General features: G+C 48.1%; 1 protein-coding gene across 2 annotated transcripts in view; it reads right to left on the reverse strand.

Moving 5' to 3' along the window:
* Positions 1 to 1582: 1582 nt before the first annotated feature.
* Positions 1583 to 16842, reverse strand: part of Stxbp1 (syntaxin binding protein 1) — an 83593-nt gene continuing 68333 nt past the window's right edge. The window contains exons 16-20 of one of the 2 annotated variants that reach the window (XM_012951986.2): positions 16196 to 16297; positions 14563 to 14648; positions 12908 to 13062; positions 11135 to 11260; positions 1583 to 3416 (exon numbers count right to left, since the gene is read on the reverse strand). In XM_012951986.2, the coding sequence (XP_012807440.2) occupies positions 11151 to 11260; positions 12908 to 13062; positions 14563 to 14648; positions 16196 to 16297 (453 nt within the window). In that variant the 3' untranslated portion in view covers positions 1583 to 3416; positions 11135 to 11150. The remainder of the gene's footprint in view (positions 3417 to 11134; positions 11261 to 12907; positions 13063 to 14562; positions 14649 to 16195; positions 16298 to 16842) is intronic. The other variant, XM_012951987.2, reaches the window with a different exon arrangement.

A 16842-nucleotide genomic window follows, 5' to 3' on the forward strand; every position in this document is an offset into this window, starting at 1 on the left:
TTTTTTTCAAAGATTTTATTTTTAATTATTTATTAGAAACAGAGAGAGGGAGAGAGTGTGAGTGTGTGAGAATGGGTACTCCAGATGCATGTGCCACCATGTGTATCTGGCTTATGTGGGACCTGCAGAATTGAACCTGGGTCCTTAGGCTTTGCAGGTATGTGCCTTAACCACTAAGCCATTTCTGCCCCCACCCAACTTCTTTGTTTTGCTTTTTGTTTTTTGAGGTAGGGTCTTACTCTAGTCCAGGCTGACCTGGAATTCATTATGAAGTCTCAGGGTGGCCTCAGACTCACAGTGATCCTCCTACCTCTGTCTCCCAAGTGCTGGAATTAAAGGCATGCACCACCACACCCGGCTTAGTTTATTTTAAACATTTATTTTCACTTATTTGCAAGGAGAGAGGGAACAAATGGACATGCTGGGGCCCCTTGTCACTGCAAAGGTACTGCAGATGCGTGCATTTTGTGCAACTGGTTTCACAGGGGTAATGGGAAATCAAACGTGGGCAGCCTCTATAAGCAAATACCCTCAACTGCTAAGCCATCTCCCTTGGCATTCTTTGTTTTTTTTCTGGTACTAGGGGTTGAACTCAGGGACTCACACATATTAGGTAAAATGCTGTAACATTGAGTTCAATCCTCAGACCTTCTTAAATTTTTTTTTGAGACAGGGTCTAAGTTAACAATGGTTGCCTTGAACTATATAGTCCAAACAAGCCTTGCACTCACAATCCTCCTACCTCCTCCTCCAAGTAGCTGAGAATACAGGCCTGTACCCCCAAGATTCCTTAGCTGGTTATGGAGGTTCAGGGGCCTGGCATTTCATGGCTGATGGCACTGTATGATGGGAACATGTGAGAGAACCCATACAGTGAGACAAGAGGCCAAAGAAAAGGGAGAGGATGGGCTTGTTTTGTAAAACAGTCCTCTGGGGAGAAGTGCAATTCCTCCTGAGGGCAATGCACTAACTCTAAAAGGTTCTATCACCTCCCAGGACTGCTACACTGAGTGACAAGTTCCCAACCTTTAGGAATGAGCCACATCCAAACCACAGAATTTAGTGACTGCCTAGGGGCAAATTCTTCCAAACAGCCCTGCCACCTGTGCCCAGCATCAGAGCAAATTTCCTGGGGTACCTTTGGGGTTTGCATCCTGAACTGGGCCAAGTTCATGACACATCCTTCAGGTCAAGGAAGGTTTCAAGACTTGTAGGACACACATCAAGCTTCTACTCTAGGAGGAGGAAGCCAATTAGGCATGTAGACTGATCTTACGGTGTGCACCACATGTTCCTGTTGGGGGACATCTGCAGACAGCCCTGCAGCGTCTGAGGCAGAGGCCTCTTGAGAGGGAGGAACAGGATAGTGGAGGGCCTGCCTTCAGTCTAGGCAACATCTTGCTGCCAGAGACCAGAGACAAGCTTCACAGGTTGTTCCCAAATGTGACACAGGTACAGACCTAACAGATGCAAGTTATGGCAACTTGGATCCAGTAGACCCCAAGCCACAGCGGTGGGGATGTGGGCCTCCTCTGTGGTCAATGAAGTGAAAGCAGCCCGGGAGTGACCTGGACACCAGGAGTGGGCGCGGATTTCTTTTATTGATTAGACGGTACAGACGATACATGTTTGTGCTTCAATACTTTCAAACACTGAGATTCTGAGAAGTTCAAGGTAAACAAGTTTCAAGACAGACTAGCTTTTTTTTTTAAATATCCTTTTGATAAATTATTTATATAAATAACAGAAAGGAAAACCCAAATGTTCGACAAACAAGGTCCTGAAGCGTAAGCATTGCGTAATCAGTGGTGGGGGGGAGACAAAATGAGCTGCATAGGAGAAATAAACCAAGCATGTTCCTATGGTTCTGTCCTAAGGAGAGAAGACTGCTGAAGGAGAGAAGGGCAACAGGACAGGGACCTGAAAACTAATCTGAGTGCGAAGGGAGATTCCAGAGCCAGGAAGGGAGAAGGCGCGGTGCACCTCATGGGCAGGCCAGGCGGGAGGAACATAGCCGCAGAGGAAGGCATACGTCACGTCTGCAATAACGGCACGAGACACAGTAGTACACACATGGTCTGAGGGAAGGCGGGGCGCGGGGAGGGCTGGGCAAGGGACATTTTTTGTGACTTCCACTGTCATATTTCATGACGACAGCAGCAGAACAGGTGGTGTGCTCACTCCCAGAGATCAGGGAACTGCTGCATCCTGAGGATGTGAGACATCCTTCCAGCATTGGCTTCTTTAATTTTGCTTTACAGCTATGATTTATACAGTTTTTACAGAGAATAAAATGATTTTCTCTTACAAGCACAATGATATATGACTGCACACTATACAAAATAAAGAATTGTGGAGTACTGGAAACTGAGGGTAACCTGACAGTGTTGCTTGCAGAGCGAGGGCATGGTCAGCAGGACCCTGTCCTTCAAGCCTGCTACAGCAAAGTGTCCTCTGACCAAAGTCCCAGAACCCACCTGTTCTAGTTGATTACTGACCTCTGACCTCTACCCTAGGCTGTTTGGAGTGATGCCTGGGTGAGGAGAGGGTCAAGCCTAATTGTTCTCTAGAGGGGCCCAGGGATAAAGTAGGAGTCTAGGCATGGTGACAGGCTGAAGGACATCACCAAGGGTCAAAGTACTAGAACACTGGTTGGGGGAGCAGACCCAGACTGTGGGAGGAACACTAACTAGTACCCAGTCTGGTTTCACGTAGATATCCCTAACCCTACACTCCAAGCTGCAATACCAGGGCACAAGCCAGTGGGGCGAGAAAAGAAGTCCATTCCATCCCAGCTTCCTGGAGTCTCTGTACTGGCGGTCACTTCCCAACTTATGCTGAAAGGGTAGAAACTGGCGAGAAGATAACAGATTACTCCTCAGTGTGAAATACTTGAAGAACAGACACCTTATGATTCCCAACAAGAAGAGAAACAACCCCAATCAAGCTTTGAAAAACACCCAAACATCTACCTTTCCATACTCAAGCAATGTGCACGCATAGCACAGGGTTATGTACAAGGTTGCAGGATCATAAATAAGGGAAGGGGTCCATTTGGTTTGGAGTTCCAACACTTCTGCACTGTAGCGCTTGCATGTGAACTTCTTGTGGGAAACATACAGAAGATACTCATTTTTTATAAAACACAACGCACAACTCTCTTTTGTTGCAAATGAGAAGAGGGTATCATCTCACACGAACTAACGCAGCGCGGCGACTGGACAGCCAGGGCGTGCGGGGTGGGGAGGCAGCAGAGTAACCGAGCCGTCGCGCTGGGAGCTGCAGAGCACTGTGGGAAGGAGGCTGGGCTTTGGAGGGGTGACTTTAAGTTTTTTAACTGCTTATTTCTTCATCTGTTTTATTCAGTTTCTTCAGCGTGTCCAGCAGTTTCTGTGGGGTGAGAATGTGCGTGGACCCTGGGGAGGCAGAGAAGTCCATGAACTTGACCATTTATTCCAGCCTATTGCTTCTTTCCCTCTTCTCCAGTCCCAGATCTGCACCTGCCCCTCCCCCACCCTGGTCCCGGTCCAGAGGAAGCTGGGAGGGGATTGGCTATGGAACCCTGGGGACTGGTTACAATAGGCCTTGGAGACCTTTAGGGGCTTTTTGGGTTAAACAAAACCCATCCTCCTGCTCAGACAGGGTCCTAGGCTTTACCTAGGAACCACCTCTCCACCAAAGCCCAGTAGCAGCTGACAGGTGACAAGCAACAGGGCAGGACATTGCTCAGTCTCTTTAAATTCAAGGTGAACCAGGGAGAGTAATTCCAAACAAGGGGCAATGGCTGGGAATGGGACGGGGTGGATAAGGGCCTGTATGTGGGAAGCATGGTGCTCGCCAAGAAGGCTGTAAATTAGGCAGAGCCCAAGGAGCCCCTGACCTCTAGGAGCCAGCAGACTAGTGCTGGGGTGGTGGTGGGACCTCAGGTGTGAGAGGGTAAGGGTGGGGACCTGAGGCCTTACCTTGCAGGTACCGCGCATTGTAAGAGATTAGAAATGCTTGCAAAAGTTTAAGCTAATGGAATCAGATATACTTCTAGTGCAAAAGTAAAACAATAAAAAATTAAAAAATGAAGGCCTTTTTCATAAGGAAGAGATCTCAGAAGTGCAGTAGAAATGATGCATGGCTTGTGTGGCTTGGACATGGACTTAATCAAACAGAACAGAAGTGACGGGTGGTGTGTGAGCATGAGGCCTGCACGCATGCAGCAGTGGACTTCAAAGAAAGATCCCGGTGGGAGAGAAGAACTCAACGAAAGAGAGCCGTATTTGAAAATGTGCCTTCCTGGAAACCTGGAAGGGGTGGGCCTTCATAGGAGATTGGGGAGGAAACCCCACTTCCAGATTTCTGTTCCAAAGGCAGGCAAAAGGAGCCTTGGGTTAGCCTATTAGTCTAATACTGGGGTCCCTGTACCTGTGACCATCACTTGTTCAGCTGACCTGGAGCTGTGGGACTTCCTGGTCAGTCTAGACCAGCAGAAAACTTGCAGCACCCTCTTAGATGTAACAGGCATCATCTTCCAGCATCTGAAGTCTTAGTACCATTCCCCTCTGGCCCCTGCTTAGTGGAGTCTGTCTTTGCCTACTTCTAGGGATGAGAAGTGGGGCACCCTTAGCACACAGCCTGCCCTGGCCATGTGCTTTGCAGCTCATTCATTGTCCTGCAGACTTGCAGCTTCTTAAATAGGGATAATGTGCCTTTCTGCAGTATCCCTGGGTATTTTCAATAAGGTTCCTTATTGATGAAGCATACTTCCTTTTTTAGTTTTTGTATGTGTATATGCTCATTCATACATGTGTAGGTGTACCACAAATGAGTATAGGCCAGAGGTTGGGTGGAGTTGGGTGTCTTACTCCATCAGTCGCTCTCTATATTACTTTTTGTTGTGTGCTGTTTCCCAAGGTAGGGTCTCTCTCTCTGTAGCCCTGGCTAACCTGGACCTCATTCTGTAGTTCTAGGCTGGCCTTGAATTCACAGTGATCCTACCTCAGCCTCTGGAGTGCTGGGATTAAAGGTGTGTAGCACCATGCCCTGCTCCACATTACTTTTTTTTTTTTCTGAGACAGGGAGAGAGGAGAGAATTAGTGCAACAGGGCCTTGGTCACTGCAAACCAACTCCAGGCGTGTGCACCACCTTATGTGCATGTGCCACTTGTGTGCAGGCCTCACTTTGTGCACCTGGCTTATGTGGGTTCTGCAGAGTTGAACCTGGGTCCTTAGGCTTCACAGGCAAGCATGTTAACAGCTATGGCATCTCTCCAGCCCCCACATTACTTGAAGTCAGAGCTCACCTAGGGCTAGACTAGCCAGGGGGCAGGCCCTGAAAATCTGCCTAGGACACCCAGTTTTATGTGGGTGTTGGGAATCTTAACTCAGGTCCTCATAAGCAAGCACTTGACCCACCCAGCCATGTCCCTAGCCCTATATTCACTTGTGTGAGCTTACTAACTTCCCTAGGAGTACTAAGAGTGGCCAGGCATGGTGGTGCATGCCTTTAATCCCAGCACTCGGGAGGCAGAGGTAGGAGGATCACCATGAGTTCAAGGCCACCCTGAGACTACATAGTGAATTCCAGGTCAGTCTGGGCTAGAGTGAGACCCTACCTCAAAAACCAAAAGAAAAAGAAAAAAACAGTGGTTAAAAGGCTGCAGTGCAAATGAGAGAAAAGCACAGTGACATTATGAGGTTTGCTCCAAATTCTGAAGCATGAGCCAATGATAGCTTTCCAGACTTCCACTGGATGCAGGTCATGTGCTGGACACTAAAAGCCAACCTCTGGACCTGGAATGTGGCGCAGCACTTCCTAAAGCCAACAAGAAGATGCTAGTCGAAAAATTGCCAGCCCCTAGTTATGCAACTGTGTTTCAGGAAATAAGATGGCAGCTTTGATTTTGAGGACAAATTCAAATGGGTTCCTTAGATGCTTGTTCCAATGCACTCCCCAACTTCTTGTCCAATTTGAAGCCAAAAAGAGGTGAAGGAATCTATGCTCTAGAATTTTCTGATAATATCTCCTCCCTAGTTTTTGTGGAAGAACATTCCTAGAGACAACTAGTGTGGCATCTGACAGTCACCAACACTTGCCTGGTTTCTTTAAAGGGAGGTTTGATTGCTATTAATCCAACTCATCCAAAAAGCCAGTTGTTTTTATTTTTGTGCACACGTGTATGTATGCATGTGGGGGCTAAAGGCCAACACTGGGTGCCTTCCTGTTTCCCTCTTTGTTTTTGAGACAGGTCTCTCATTGAACCTAGAGCTCACTGATTCTGCTAGACTAGCTAGCTAGCAAGCCATAGGAATCCTCCTATCTTCACCTTCCTACCATTGGGATTACAGATGTATGCCACCAAACCTGTCTCACGTAAAAATGAGTGCTGGTGATCCGAACACAGGTCCTTATGCTTGGTGGCAAGCACTCCACCCAATGAGCCATCTCCTCAGCCCCGAAAGCCAGTTCTTTTTTTTTTTTTAATAAGGTTTATCTATTCTTTTTATTAATTTTTTCTCAATTTTTATTAACATTTTCCATGATTATCAATAATATCCCATGGTAATACCCTCCCCCCACTTTCCCCTTTGAAATTCCATTCTCCATTACATCCCCACCCCATCTCAATCATTCTACTTACGTATATACAATATCAACCTATTAAGTACCCTCCTCCCTTCCTTTTTCTTCCCTTTATATCTCCTTTTTAACTTACTGGCCTCTGCTACTGAATTTTTTCCTTCTCATGCAGAAGCCCAGTCATCTGTAGCTAGGATCCACATATGAGGGAGAACATGTGGCGCTTGCTGAAAGCCAGTTCTTGATGCCCAAGAGTCTGCACTGTCTCAATAACATTAATCAAGTTCTCACCAGCACTAACACTGCAAAAAAAGCTATGTGAATCCGTATACCCTATTTTGCAAATAGTCTTGTTTTAAAACCCAGGTATCTGGCCATGTTGGCTTTCTGAAGAGAGGAGCATGTAGGTTATGCTGCTCTGAGGGTCTCTTCTAGCCCACATAACTAAGTGACTTTGAAGTGCCAGCATAAGTCTCTGAAAACAAAGTGGAGACCTATCCAAAAGACCATCTCATGTCTTCAACACCATGGGCCACACACAGCAAACTCTGGGAAGAGTCTGAAAGACAAGGGTTTTAAGATTGGCTAGGAGGGGCCTGAGAATGCAAATGAACCAGGCAGGCTTGATGACTGCTTTAGAGGGCCACCAGCTCATCCCACAAGAACTGCTCCAGGAGGGTTGGTGGGGGTACAGTCTGGTCTTTCACGGCTCCCTGGGAGGGATACACTCTCTCATGGAACACAGACAAGGAATACTTCACAGAAGCTGGCTGCTGGCTCTGATTCAAATGATCTGAATGAAACTTACCTAGCACCAATCCGGAATATGACAAGATACATAAAAGCACCAAGATTATCTTACAAATTGCACATGAAACCTGCAAGGTCTCTCACTTACTTGTCTTTTTAATTTTGGGGGGTGGGAGGGTTTCAAAGCAGGGTCTCACTCTAGCCCCGGCTGATCTGGCACTCATTCAGTAGTCCCAGACTGGGCTCAAATTTATAGTAATCCTTCTATATTTGCCTCTTGAGTATTGGGATTAAAGAGCATGTGCCACCATGTCTGGCTGGTTGCGTTTTTGAGACAAGCTCTCATTGTATAGCTCTGCCTGGCCTGAGACGTGCAGTGATCCTTCTGCCTTTACCTCCGAGTGCTGGGATTACAGAGGTGCATAGCCACGCCTGCCCATCTCCTCATGACTGCTGGTTTGTTGGCCTACATCAACCAAGGTAGGAGCTTTAAAAATCTAATCAAGCTGGGCGTGGTGGCACATACTTTTAATCCCAGCACTTGGGAGGCAGAGGTAGGAGGATCACCATGAGTTCGAGGCCACCTGAGACTACATAGTGAATTCCAGGTCAGCCTGGGTCAGAGCGACAGCCTTCCTCCAAAACCTCTAAAACAAAGAAACAAAAATCTAATCAGAAAACATCACTTATGGACAGTCTGTAGGAATGGCTGGTGGGCACTAAGATGAGATCTGGTGGGATCCTAGGGACACTCTCCAGAATGGCTGGACCTCATCTTCTCCTAAAAAATAATCTGCTGGGTGTGGTGGTGCACGCCTTTAATCCCAGCACTTGGGAGGCAGAGGTAGGAGGATTGCTGGAAGTTCAAGGCAAGTTTAAAACTACATGGTGAGCTCCAGGTCTGCCTAGCTAGAGTGAGACCCTACCTCAAAAAATAAAATAGGGCTGGTGAGATGGCTTAGTGATTAAGGCACTTGCCTGAAAAGCCTAAGGACCAAGGATTCCCCAGTACCTTCATAAGCCAGATGTACATAGTGGCACATGTGTCTGGAATCCATCTGCAGTGGCTAGAGGCCCTGGTGCACCCATTCTCTCTCAAATAAATAAAAATAAAATATTATAAAATAAAATAAGGGCTGGAGAGATGGCTTAGCAGTTAAGGCGCTTGCCTGCAAAGCCTAAGGACTCGTGTTTCGCTCTCCAGATCCCACGTAAGCCAGAAGCACAAGGTGACACAAGTGTGCAAGGTTGTACATGCGCACAAGGTGGCCCATGCATCTGGAGTTCGGCTGCAGTGGCTGGAGTCCCTGGCGTGCCAGTTCTCTCTTTCTCTTTCTCATAAAAAATTTAAAATTAATATTTTTGTTTTGTTTTTCTAGGTAGAGTTTTATTCTAGCCCAGGCTGATCTGGAATTCACTATGTAGTCTCAGAGTGGCCTCGAACTCATGACAATCTTCCTACCTCTGCCTCCCGAGTGCTGGGATTAAAGGCGTGTGCCACCATGCCCAGCTGCCTTGCTGCTTCTTAACTGTAGATTCCAACACTGCCCACTACAATACCTCAGCAGGGGGAGGAGTGTATAATCAGAGGCTATTGGCTCTTTCTCTGTTCTGGTGGCAGTTGAGTCTTCTCTACTGATCAAATGTGAAACAAAAGGCTCATTCTGCAAAGAAGTAAAGGAGTGCTTTGTTGGAAGGCAAGGAACCCTCAAATTAGCACTAGCAGACCTTGGGGCTGAGTGGTGTGTGTGTGTGTGTGTGTGTGTGTGTGTGTGTGTGTGTGTGTCCGTCCTACAATGTTAACTTGTCCATTTATTTATGTTTTATTTTTTTGTTTTTCCAGGTAGGGTCTCACTCTAGCTCAGACTTATCTGGAACTTACTCTGTAGCCCCAGGATGTCCTCAAACTCATAGTGGTCCTCCTACCCTGCTTCCCAAGTGTTGGGATTAAAGGCATGCGCCACCACACCCAGCTGTATTTTCTTTTGAGGTAAGGTTTCATGTAGCTCAGGCTGGCTTCCTAATTGCTATGTAGCTGAGGTTGGCTCTGAACTCCTGCTTCTACCTCTGAGTGCTGAGAGTACAGACTAGCATCACTAGCATGCTTTTATCCCACCCATCAACCTTGCTTTCAAGACTCAGGTGAGTTGACAGGAGGGGAGCTGAGTCACAGTTACTGTCCTAGAAACGACACCGTCCACTGAGAGAAGAGGAAATATTAGTGGAATGCTTCCTGTTCATAGCCTTAGGCTAGAGCACCACAGTATCTAAACATGCCTGCTTCAGATGGGCCATTCCTCTGAGACCCATAGGAAGAGAGAAGGAAGGTATGTGCAGTTTGAAGCCCAGGTTTGAAATACTGAATTCTAGACTGTCAGAGTACCAAGGAGCCTTGTGGAGCTGTGACCCAAGGAGTGGGACTAACCTCCCACACAGTGTTCACGGAGGAGTGTATAAGAAGCCAGTCCTGTTCCCAGACCACATCTCTCCATTGCTTGCAGACGACTCACACTGATGACTCACTTGGCCATGTTTTAGCTCAAAGTAAAGGGACATTTTCAGGGCCTCTTGTCAATGGCTTACAAAAAGGTCATGTGGCTCCATTATAAAACATAACAATACTGAGGAATTATTAGCACTGTGACAGAGGTGTTCAGCTCCAGTCTGTCACTTAGGAGGTTCCTGATACATTTAAAAGATGGAAACAGGGATGATGTGGAAGAATCGAATTTAGATGGTACACCATACAAGGTGCTCCTGGGGAAAAGGCTTGATGGGAGAGCAAATGACAACTGATTAAAGCCACACCACACATCAAGAACAGATTTTCCTCCTGAGGGCCTAGCTCTTAGCAAGCAGCTTTGGTGGGAGAGAGGGTATGACTACTCAACTCCTGAAAGAGCCACAGAATTAAAATAGAATGAAAGCAATTGTGTGTGTGTTGAGAGCAGTAATGGGTTACTGAACTGCCAGGGCCTCCCATATGCTAGGCAAGAGCTCGACTAAGCTATAACCCCAATCCTTGTTTTACTTTTTTCCCCCTGAGACAGGGGTTTGAAGTGTAATCCACCTGCTTTGGCTGACTGGGCAGCTGGGATTGCTGGCTTGTGTATCACCAAGCTAGCTGAAAAGCACTATTCTGTGAACAAATGACTAGAGAGTGCAGTGTCTCCACAGCAGCATGAGAGAAAAGTTCTTCCAGCCGGAGAGTGGAGTCACTAAGCCCACAGTGACGAGAGACCAATCACCACTTAGGATGGACTCTCTGGGAAGTACCAGCCCAGGGAAAAGGTGTTGGCATCTGTCTGTCCTGATGCTCCCTGCCAATCATTCCTCACCATCAGGTACCCATGGACTCTTCCCAGTGCCCCCCCTTTGCATGTGGCCTTTCCTTGAACATCTGTTGGTCTCACACACACATCTACCATGTCACCACCAGCACCCTTATGTGCCCTGTGGATGCCCACAAGCTCTCCCTGGGCCAACAGGCTTGGGCACCCTACTTCAGGCCTCCCTCAACTTCCACCTTTCCCTCTGTGGACTGCTCATACAATTACTTGGGTCTAACCCAGCTGCCTGCAGCTGTCTAGCGGCACAGCATGTCATCCAAAACATGAGTGAGCTGACAGGGAGGAGCCCAGGGTGTGAAGGCAGCAAGGGACACATTTTCAATCGGTGTTAACAACTGCAAGCATTTTCTTGGTAAAATAAAATCAAAGAAATAATAAAGAAAGAGGGAAAATAAAAAGTGACGGAATAATCAAAGAAATCCCTTCAGAGTGGAAGAGTTTCTTTTCTGTAATAAGCTGCTTTTACTTTGTTTCTTTGGCTCTCACTCCATTGTTGGAGCCTGATCCTCAAAAGATACCCTAGAGGACTCCCTGAAGTCGGGGTGTCTCAGGTCCATGAGAAATTTGGTGGGAGTAAGAATGTGAGTAGAACCTGTGGGAGAACAGAGGCCAGCTGACTGCTTGAACAAAGGAACGTCACAGGAACATGCCAACTTAGGCCTACAGTGTTTGCAGCCAATGAGGCGTGAGAAGCAGATGGACACACACGTGAGCATGCACATACACACACAAAGGCAGCAAGGCACTAGACATGCATGAAGCACAGGAGGCCACACAGCAGAAGTTGGCTGTCTGCGCAAGGCCCTCCATGAACCCACACAGGCAGCTTTTATCCCTGGGCTTCCACCTCCCACAGAGAACTTCAGGGCATGCCCAAAGGGGACAAGGAAGGGTCAAAGCCTGACCATGACAGCTGCTGTCCAGCTGTGTCTGAGTTCAGAATTATCTAACACATTCATGCAACATATATGCAAACTTGGAGCAGCATACTATGACAGGGCCTACACTACAGAAGGGGAGACAGTTGTTGGGAGACTGACTGGTGAGCAGATCAGGGACATCTGCAAGGCTGGGAAAAGCAGACAAACTCCCTGCTGGGTCGCGGGACTGTGAAGGCAGGGACAGCCTCAGGTCTATCTTGGTGAACCCAGGACTAGTAATGAGGATGGGTCTATGAGACTATTCACTTGGATAGGTTGGAGGTGCCGTCAGTCATCCCATATTGGGATGGAGATAATGACCATGCCTCGGTTATGAGCAGCAGTGGGGTACCCTGTGGGTGGGGTCAGGGAAGCCTTTCTAGCTCAGATGGCTCAGGGCCTCTTTTGTGTCCGTATACATAGAAATGGCCTGTTGGCAATCCATACACCATGGAGAGTGTCAATTCCCTCTGGGTGCCTGGCATACCCTTTCCAAAGGGAGACCATGATCTCAGGCTTCACATCTTACTCAGCATGCATAGGCTGTCCAGTCAGTGCAGGCTCCTGTGTGGGATAGTCTGCTATTACTGTCAAGAGGGATTCCTGGGCAGGTACAACTCCATTTTGTTAAGGACAAGATGGAACAAAAGGAGTACATCTGGAGAAACCAAGATTTCTCTCCTTTCCTTATCAGCTGCCAGCCCTAGAAGCACAGATGCTCTTGGAGGCACGAGGCAAGGGAAGTCTCTTGCTGTATTAGACCAACTGCTTCCTCCTTTTTGGAAATAAACAAGAAATACAAGGCATGGCAGACTCTAAGGTGGTAGAAATTGGTGGGCAAACTCTTCTTAGAGGCCAGTCACCAGTCTGATAGTTGTCAGGCAGTATCTGTGCACACACTGTCTGACCATCTCCAGGTGACTGGTGGAGGATGTTAACGGCTTCCTTGCCATCATGAGGCAACTATGACACAAGTCCCAATGTCAGCTGTTGGCTGCAACTGGGTGTTATAAACCCTCTTTTGTTGAATAAGGAAATGGTAGTTTACAGAGGTCAAGTCACTGGTTCAAGGTGACTTCACTTGGCAGTGGCTGTCTGGATTTGAGAATCTATGATCAGGTTTCTTTCTACTCCAAGGTGATGTCTTACAGCAAGAGACAAAGCAGGGCAGACAGGCCCCTTCATCCTTAGCTTCCACTGTCATCTAGGAGCAAGCTGTGCAGGGTGAGGAAGAGCCAACGACGGAACACAGCACCAAGCATGAGATGGAGCGACAGTGCGATGAGGCAGCTCCTCCCACACAACACGCGCCCACTCACCTATCAGCACTTCCCACTTGCCACTGGCCTGGGTCACCTCATACGCACAGCGCATCTCATTGAGGCTCACGCCTCCGAGGATGAAAATAATGAGGCGGGGGCCACTGCGGTACTCCCCAGGGGCCTTATTCTTGTGCCAGTGCCCATAACGGGCGCTAAGGGGAAGAGGGAGAGATCAGTTACGGATGCACCAACAGTGTCCAGTGCTTCACCCACAGTGCTTGTGACACAGTGTCTCTGCTTACCTGTGACCCCAATAGAGCAGACACTTAGTAAGGACCAGCTGAGGTAACATGCAATGCAATTTCCAAGCTGTCTGGCTATGTTGAGAAGAGTTGTTGCAAATGTCTGTGCTGTGACTCTGTCACTTACTTAGAAATGTGTGGGCAACAGACAGGCTCAGTTTAGCTCTAGCATCTGAGGCATCAGGCTCAGCAGCTTTGCCTGTGTGGCGTTCTCTCAGGCCTCTGCTCCAGGTCATGCACATCTAGGCTTGACTCTGGAGCACTGAGCAGAGGGGACACAGTTAGAGGTCTAGCTGCCTAAGGCTGGTATAATAATCTCCTGAGGAAATGTGTGCCATACAGACCTCCATGGGCCAGGCCTCCCAGCACTGTTTTCCTGGGGAGAGCGACTGTTCACACAGTGGCAAGCTAACAGGGTGGGTGAGGGAAGCAGGCCTGCGCTGAGCTGCGCTGTGATGGAGACTTGCTGAGTGCAATGGGACAAGACGAGGGAGGAGCTACAGAGTCCTGCCCCGGTTTTACCAGGGTTCTGTCAGTGGGCTTCTTTCAGTAGGAACCTGGGCTCAGAAAAAACAGGGGGAGGCAGGGTGCTTCCAGGCTAAGAAAACAGGAAGTGTGAAATGAACGAGAAAGTCTCCTTTGGATATGGAAAGGTTTTGCCCTTCTTGCTGACTAATGACACCTTTGCATTCACTTTCCAAACTTGGGAGCACCCAGACACTGTCCAGGTCTTCTATGTGAGGTCATTTGATGCCTTGCCTTCCTCAGCCAGCCTGGGTGGGTGACACATGGAGGTAGTTCTCCTCTCCACATTTGGCACTGATTGTCCATCTGTGCTGCAATCAGAGGGGATGCCAAGGCCATAGGAGCCACTATAGGCCTCTGGGCCAGACAAAGGCCAAAAATGAAGACAGAAAGAGGAGGGGAGAGAAAGGCCATGTGGGACAAGCCTAGGGAACTGCAGTTACAGGTGCTGGGGACAGTCCTGTCTCCAGCCACTAGCTGTCTGATTTGTCTTGGTTTGTTTAAAAAATACACTGGTAAGCGGAGAGCATATTAAGATGTCCAATATCAACCACTGTCCTCCACACACATGTGCACACACATGCATATGTGTGCCCACATCTTGTACCTACGTATACATAAAAACACACCACATACACATGCCCATCCCCAAACACATAGAAAAAAAAAATACACTGGTGTTTGGGGCCAAGAGAGTGAAGAAAGAAGTAGGTGAGCTTGTGAGGGACTGGAAACCAGTGGGCAGAGCCATGTAGGCCTCTGTGGACCTGAGTCTGCTGTTCCCTGACCATGATTGAAAATGTGAGCGTTCTAATGACTCACATCATTGCACTGCAGGACACTATGGGGATGCCTAGACAGCATTCTCTGCAACCCCACACCCACCTGACAGCAGTGGTACTAAAGGAGGCAGAGGAACGGGTGGAGATGTATGGGTAGTGTTTTGTATCCAGTTTGTCTTCAATAGTGTCCTGGAGGAAGAAAAGACAGACATCAATCAGGGTATCATCTGTCTGGAAGGGCTGATGGGATCCAAATCAGGAGGATGTGAAAATGAAGTCAGACAGCAAAACCACAGCCAGGTCTGTGACCACTGTTCCTGTGTATATACTGCAGCTGAGGGGCCCAGAACAGGCCTGGACACCCACCACACACTGCATGGCCTTGCTTTTAAGACTGCCCTGACCCTGTCGTTTGTAAATATAAAATACACAAAGCACTCATTTTCCTTGCCTCTTTTCCACTGGACTCCATTGTATCACCCACTGAGGCTCTGCATGTTGTACTCTGCTAAATTCGTGACATGTGCCATCAGTCTGGTAGAACCTCCCCTGCAGTTTGTCAAGGGACTAATTGTCTGTTGGGTGGGCTCTAGGTCTCCGCCTCCTGGTACGCCGCAATGCATTCTCTTCCTTATAGCAGCATATAGAGGCCTATACAGGGCTTCATAGGGGGTGAGGGACAGGCAGAGAAGCAAGAGAGAAATACACCAAAGGTTGCTTCTTCTGTCTCACCACAGACATAGAACTGGTTCCTGGTTGTTTCATGTCTATGCATCCTTTGGTTTGTAGGCTTTAAAAATAGGACACTGACTCATTCTATATACTTTAAAATATACTTAGTTTGGCATATAATTCAGTAGCAATACCTGGGCTGCTATGAATGAACCCAAGGATCCTGGCAAACACCTACATTCTCTGGCCCCCAGTGTTGATCATCAAGTGTGGGAGCTGAACAGGTTGTCTCAAGTCCATCCTAAAGACCTAGTGGTGTAGGACTCTAGGCAGCTCTCCCTCCAAAATGAGGGGAAGGAGCTGACACCACAGGGCTGCTGTGAAGCCTACCACCTTGCACCTGTGACAGCTGATAGACACAGCAGCCAAGGTGACAGGCCCATCCCATCAGAAGATGATCCTAAACAGGACAGCACAAGCATATGTAAATAGCACTTCTGACCAAAGCATCAGAATGCAGGAGGCTCATGGGTGCTGGATGGTCAGACAGATGGGGTGCCCTATGGACACCATGAGACCTTGCAGATACTAAAGCACAGCAGAATTCAGGATGTGGAGAGAAGGGCAAGATCACCCCAGGTAAGGGATCAGTCTCAGCAGCAGAATAGGACACCTGTCTGCCAGTGTACAAAGGGTTCAAGGTCAGTAGGAGAGGAGGGCAAGCTGCAGCCCCTAAGAGGCCTTCCTCAGGGCTGGCTGAGGTGTGCTGTGGCCTCCACCCCCTAGTAGAGTGCTTGTACGCTCATCTGAGCCCGAGACACTGCACTAGGCCTGGCTCTTTCAGACACTGTTTCACAGAGGGGAGTCTATACCAAATCTTGAGACAGAAGCAGAAGGCAAACACTATTAGGGTCTCCATGTGGCAGTCTCGTGATTCTTTATGAGCCTCAGAACAAAGTGCACTGGTACAGCCGACAGAGCCTGAAACAGGGGCACTAGAAGCACCTGAGCCATACAGAGAAGGGCCTGGGCCCTGTCTCCCATTGCCTACATCCCACACTGACCTCCATGATGTCCTTGATGATCGGGGTCCATCGTGACAGCTGGTATGTCTGCTCACTGATACGCTCCTTCCGCTCTGGCTTGCTTCTACGGCGTAGTGTAGACTGAATGCAAGTACATACAAGGTTAGGCTCCAGGTGGAGCCACCACGTCTGGTAAACTCCGAGAACTTGTTCAGGGACCCAGAATCAGCAATGACAAGAATAGGAGGCTAGAGAGACTGCTTAGCTTTTAAGGCACAAAGCCAAAGGTCCTTGGTTAGATTCCCCAGAACCCAGATGCACAAGGTGACACATGCATCTGGAGTTTGTTTGCAGTGGCTGGAGGCCCTGGTGCACCCATTCTCTCTCTCTGGCCCCTCTCCCTCTTAAATAAATAAAAATCAAAATAAGCTTTAAAAAAAAAAAAAGAATGGAGAATATCCTCAATGTGCCCTTCTAAAAAAATGGTATATAGTTGGGTGTCATGGTGCACACCTTTAATCCCAGCATTCAGGAGGCAGAGGTAGGAGGATCACTGTGAGTTTCAGGACATCTTGAGACAACATAGTGAATTCCAGGTCAGCCTGGACTAGAGTGAGACTCTACCTCGAAAAAACAAATAATATCTCAGGGTGGCCTCAAACTCACGGTGATCCTCTTACCTCTGT

The sequence above is a fragment of the Jaculus jaculus genome, chromosome 1 (assembly GCF_020740685.1).
Source record: "Jaculus jaculus isolate mJacJac1 chromosome 1, mJacJac1.mat.Y.cur, whole genome shotgun sequence".
In the NCBI taxonomy this organism is placed as follows: Eukaryota; Metazoa; Chordata; class Mammalia; order Rodentia; family Dipodidae; genus Jaculus; species Jaculus jaculus.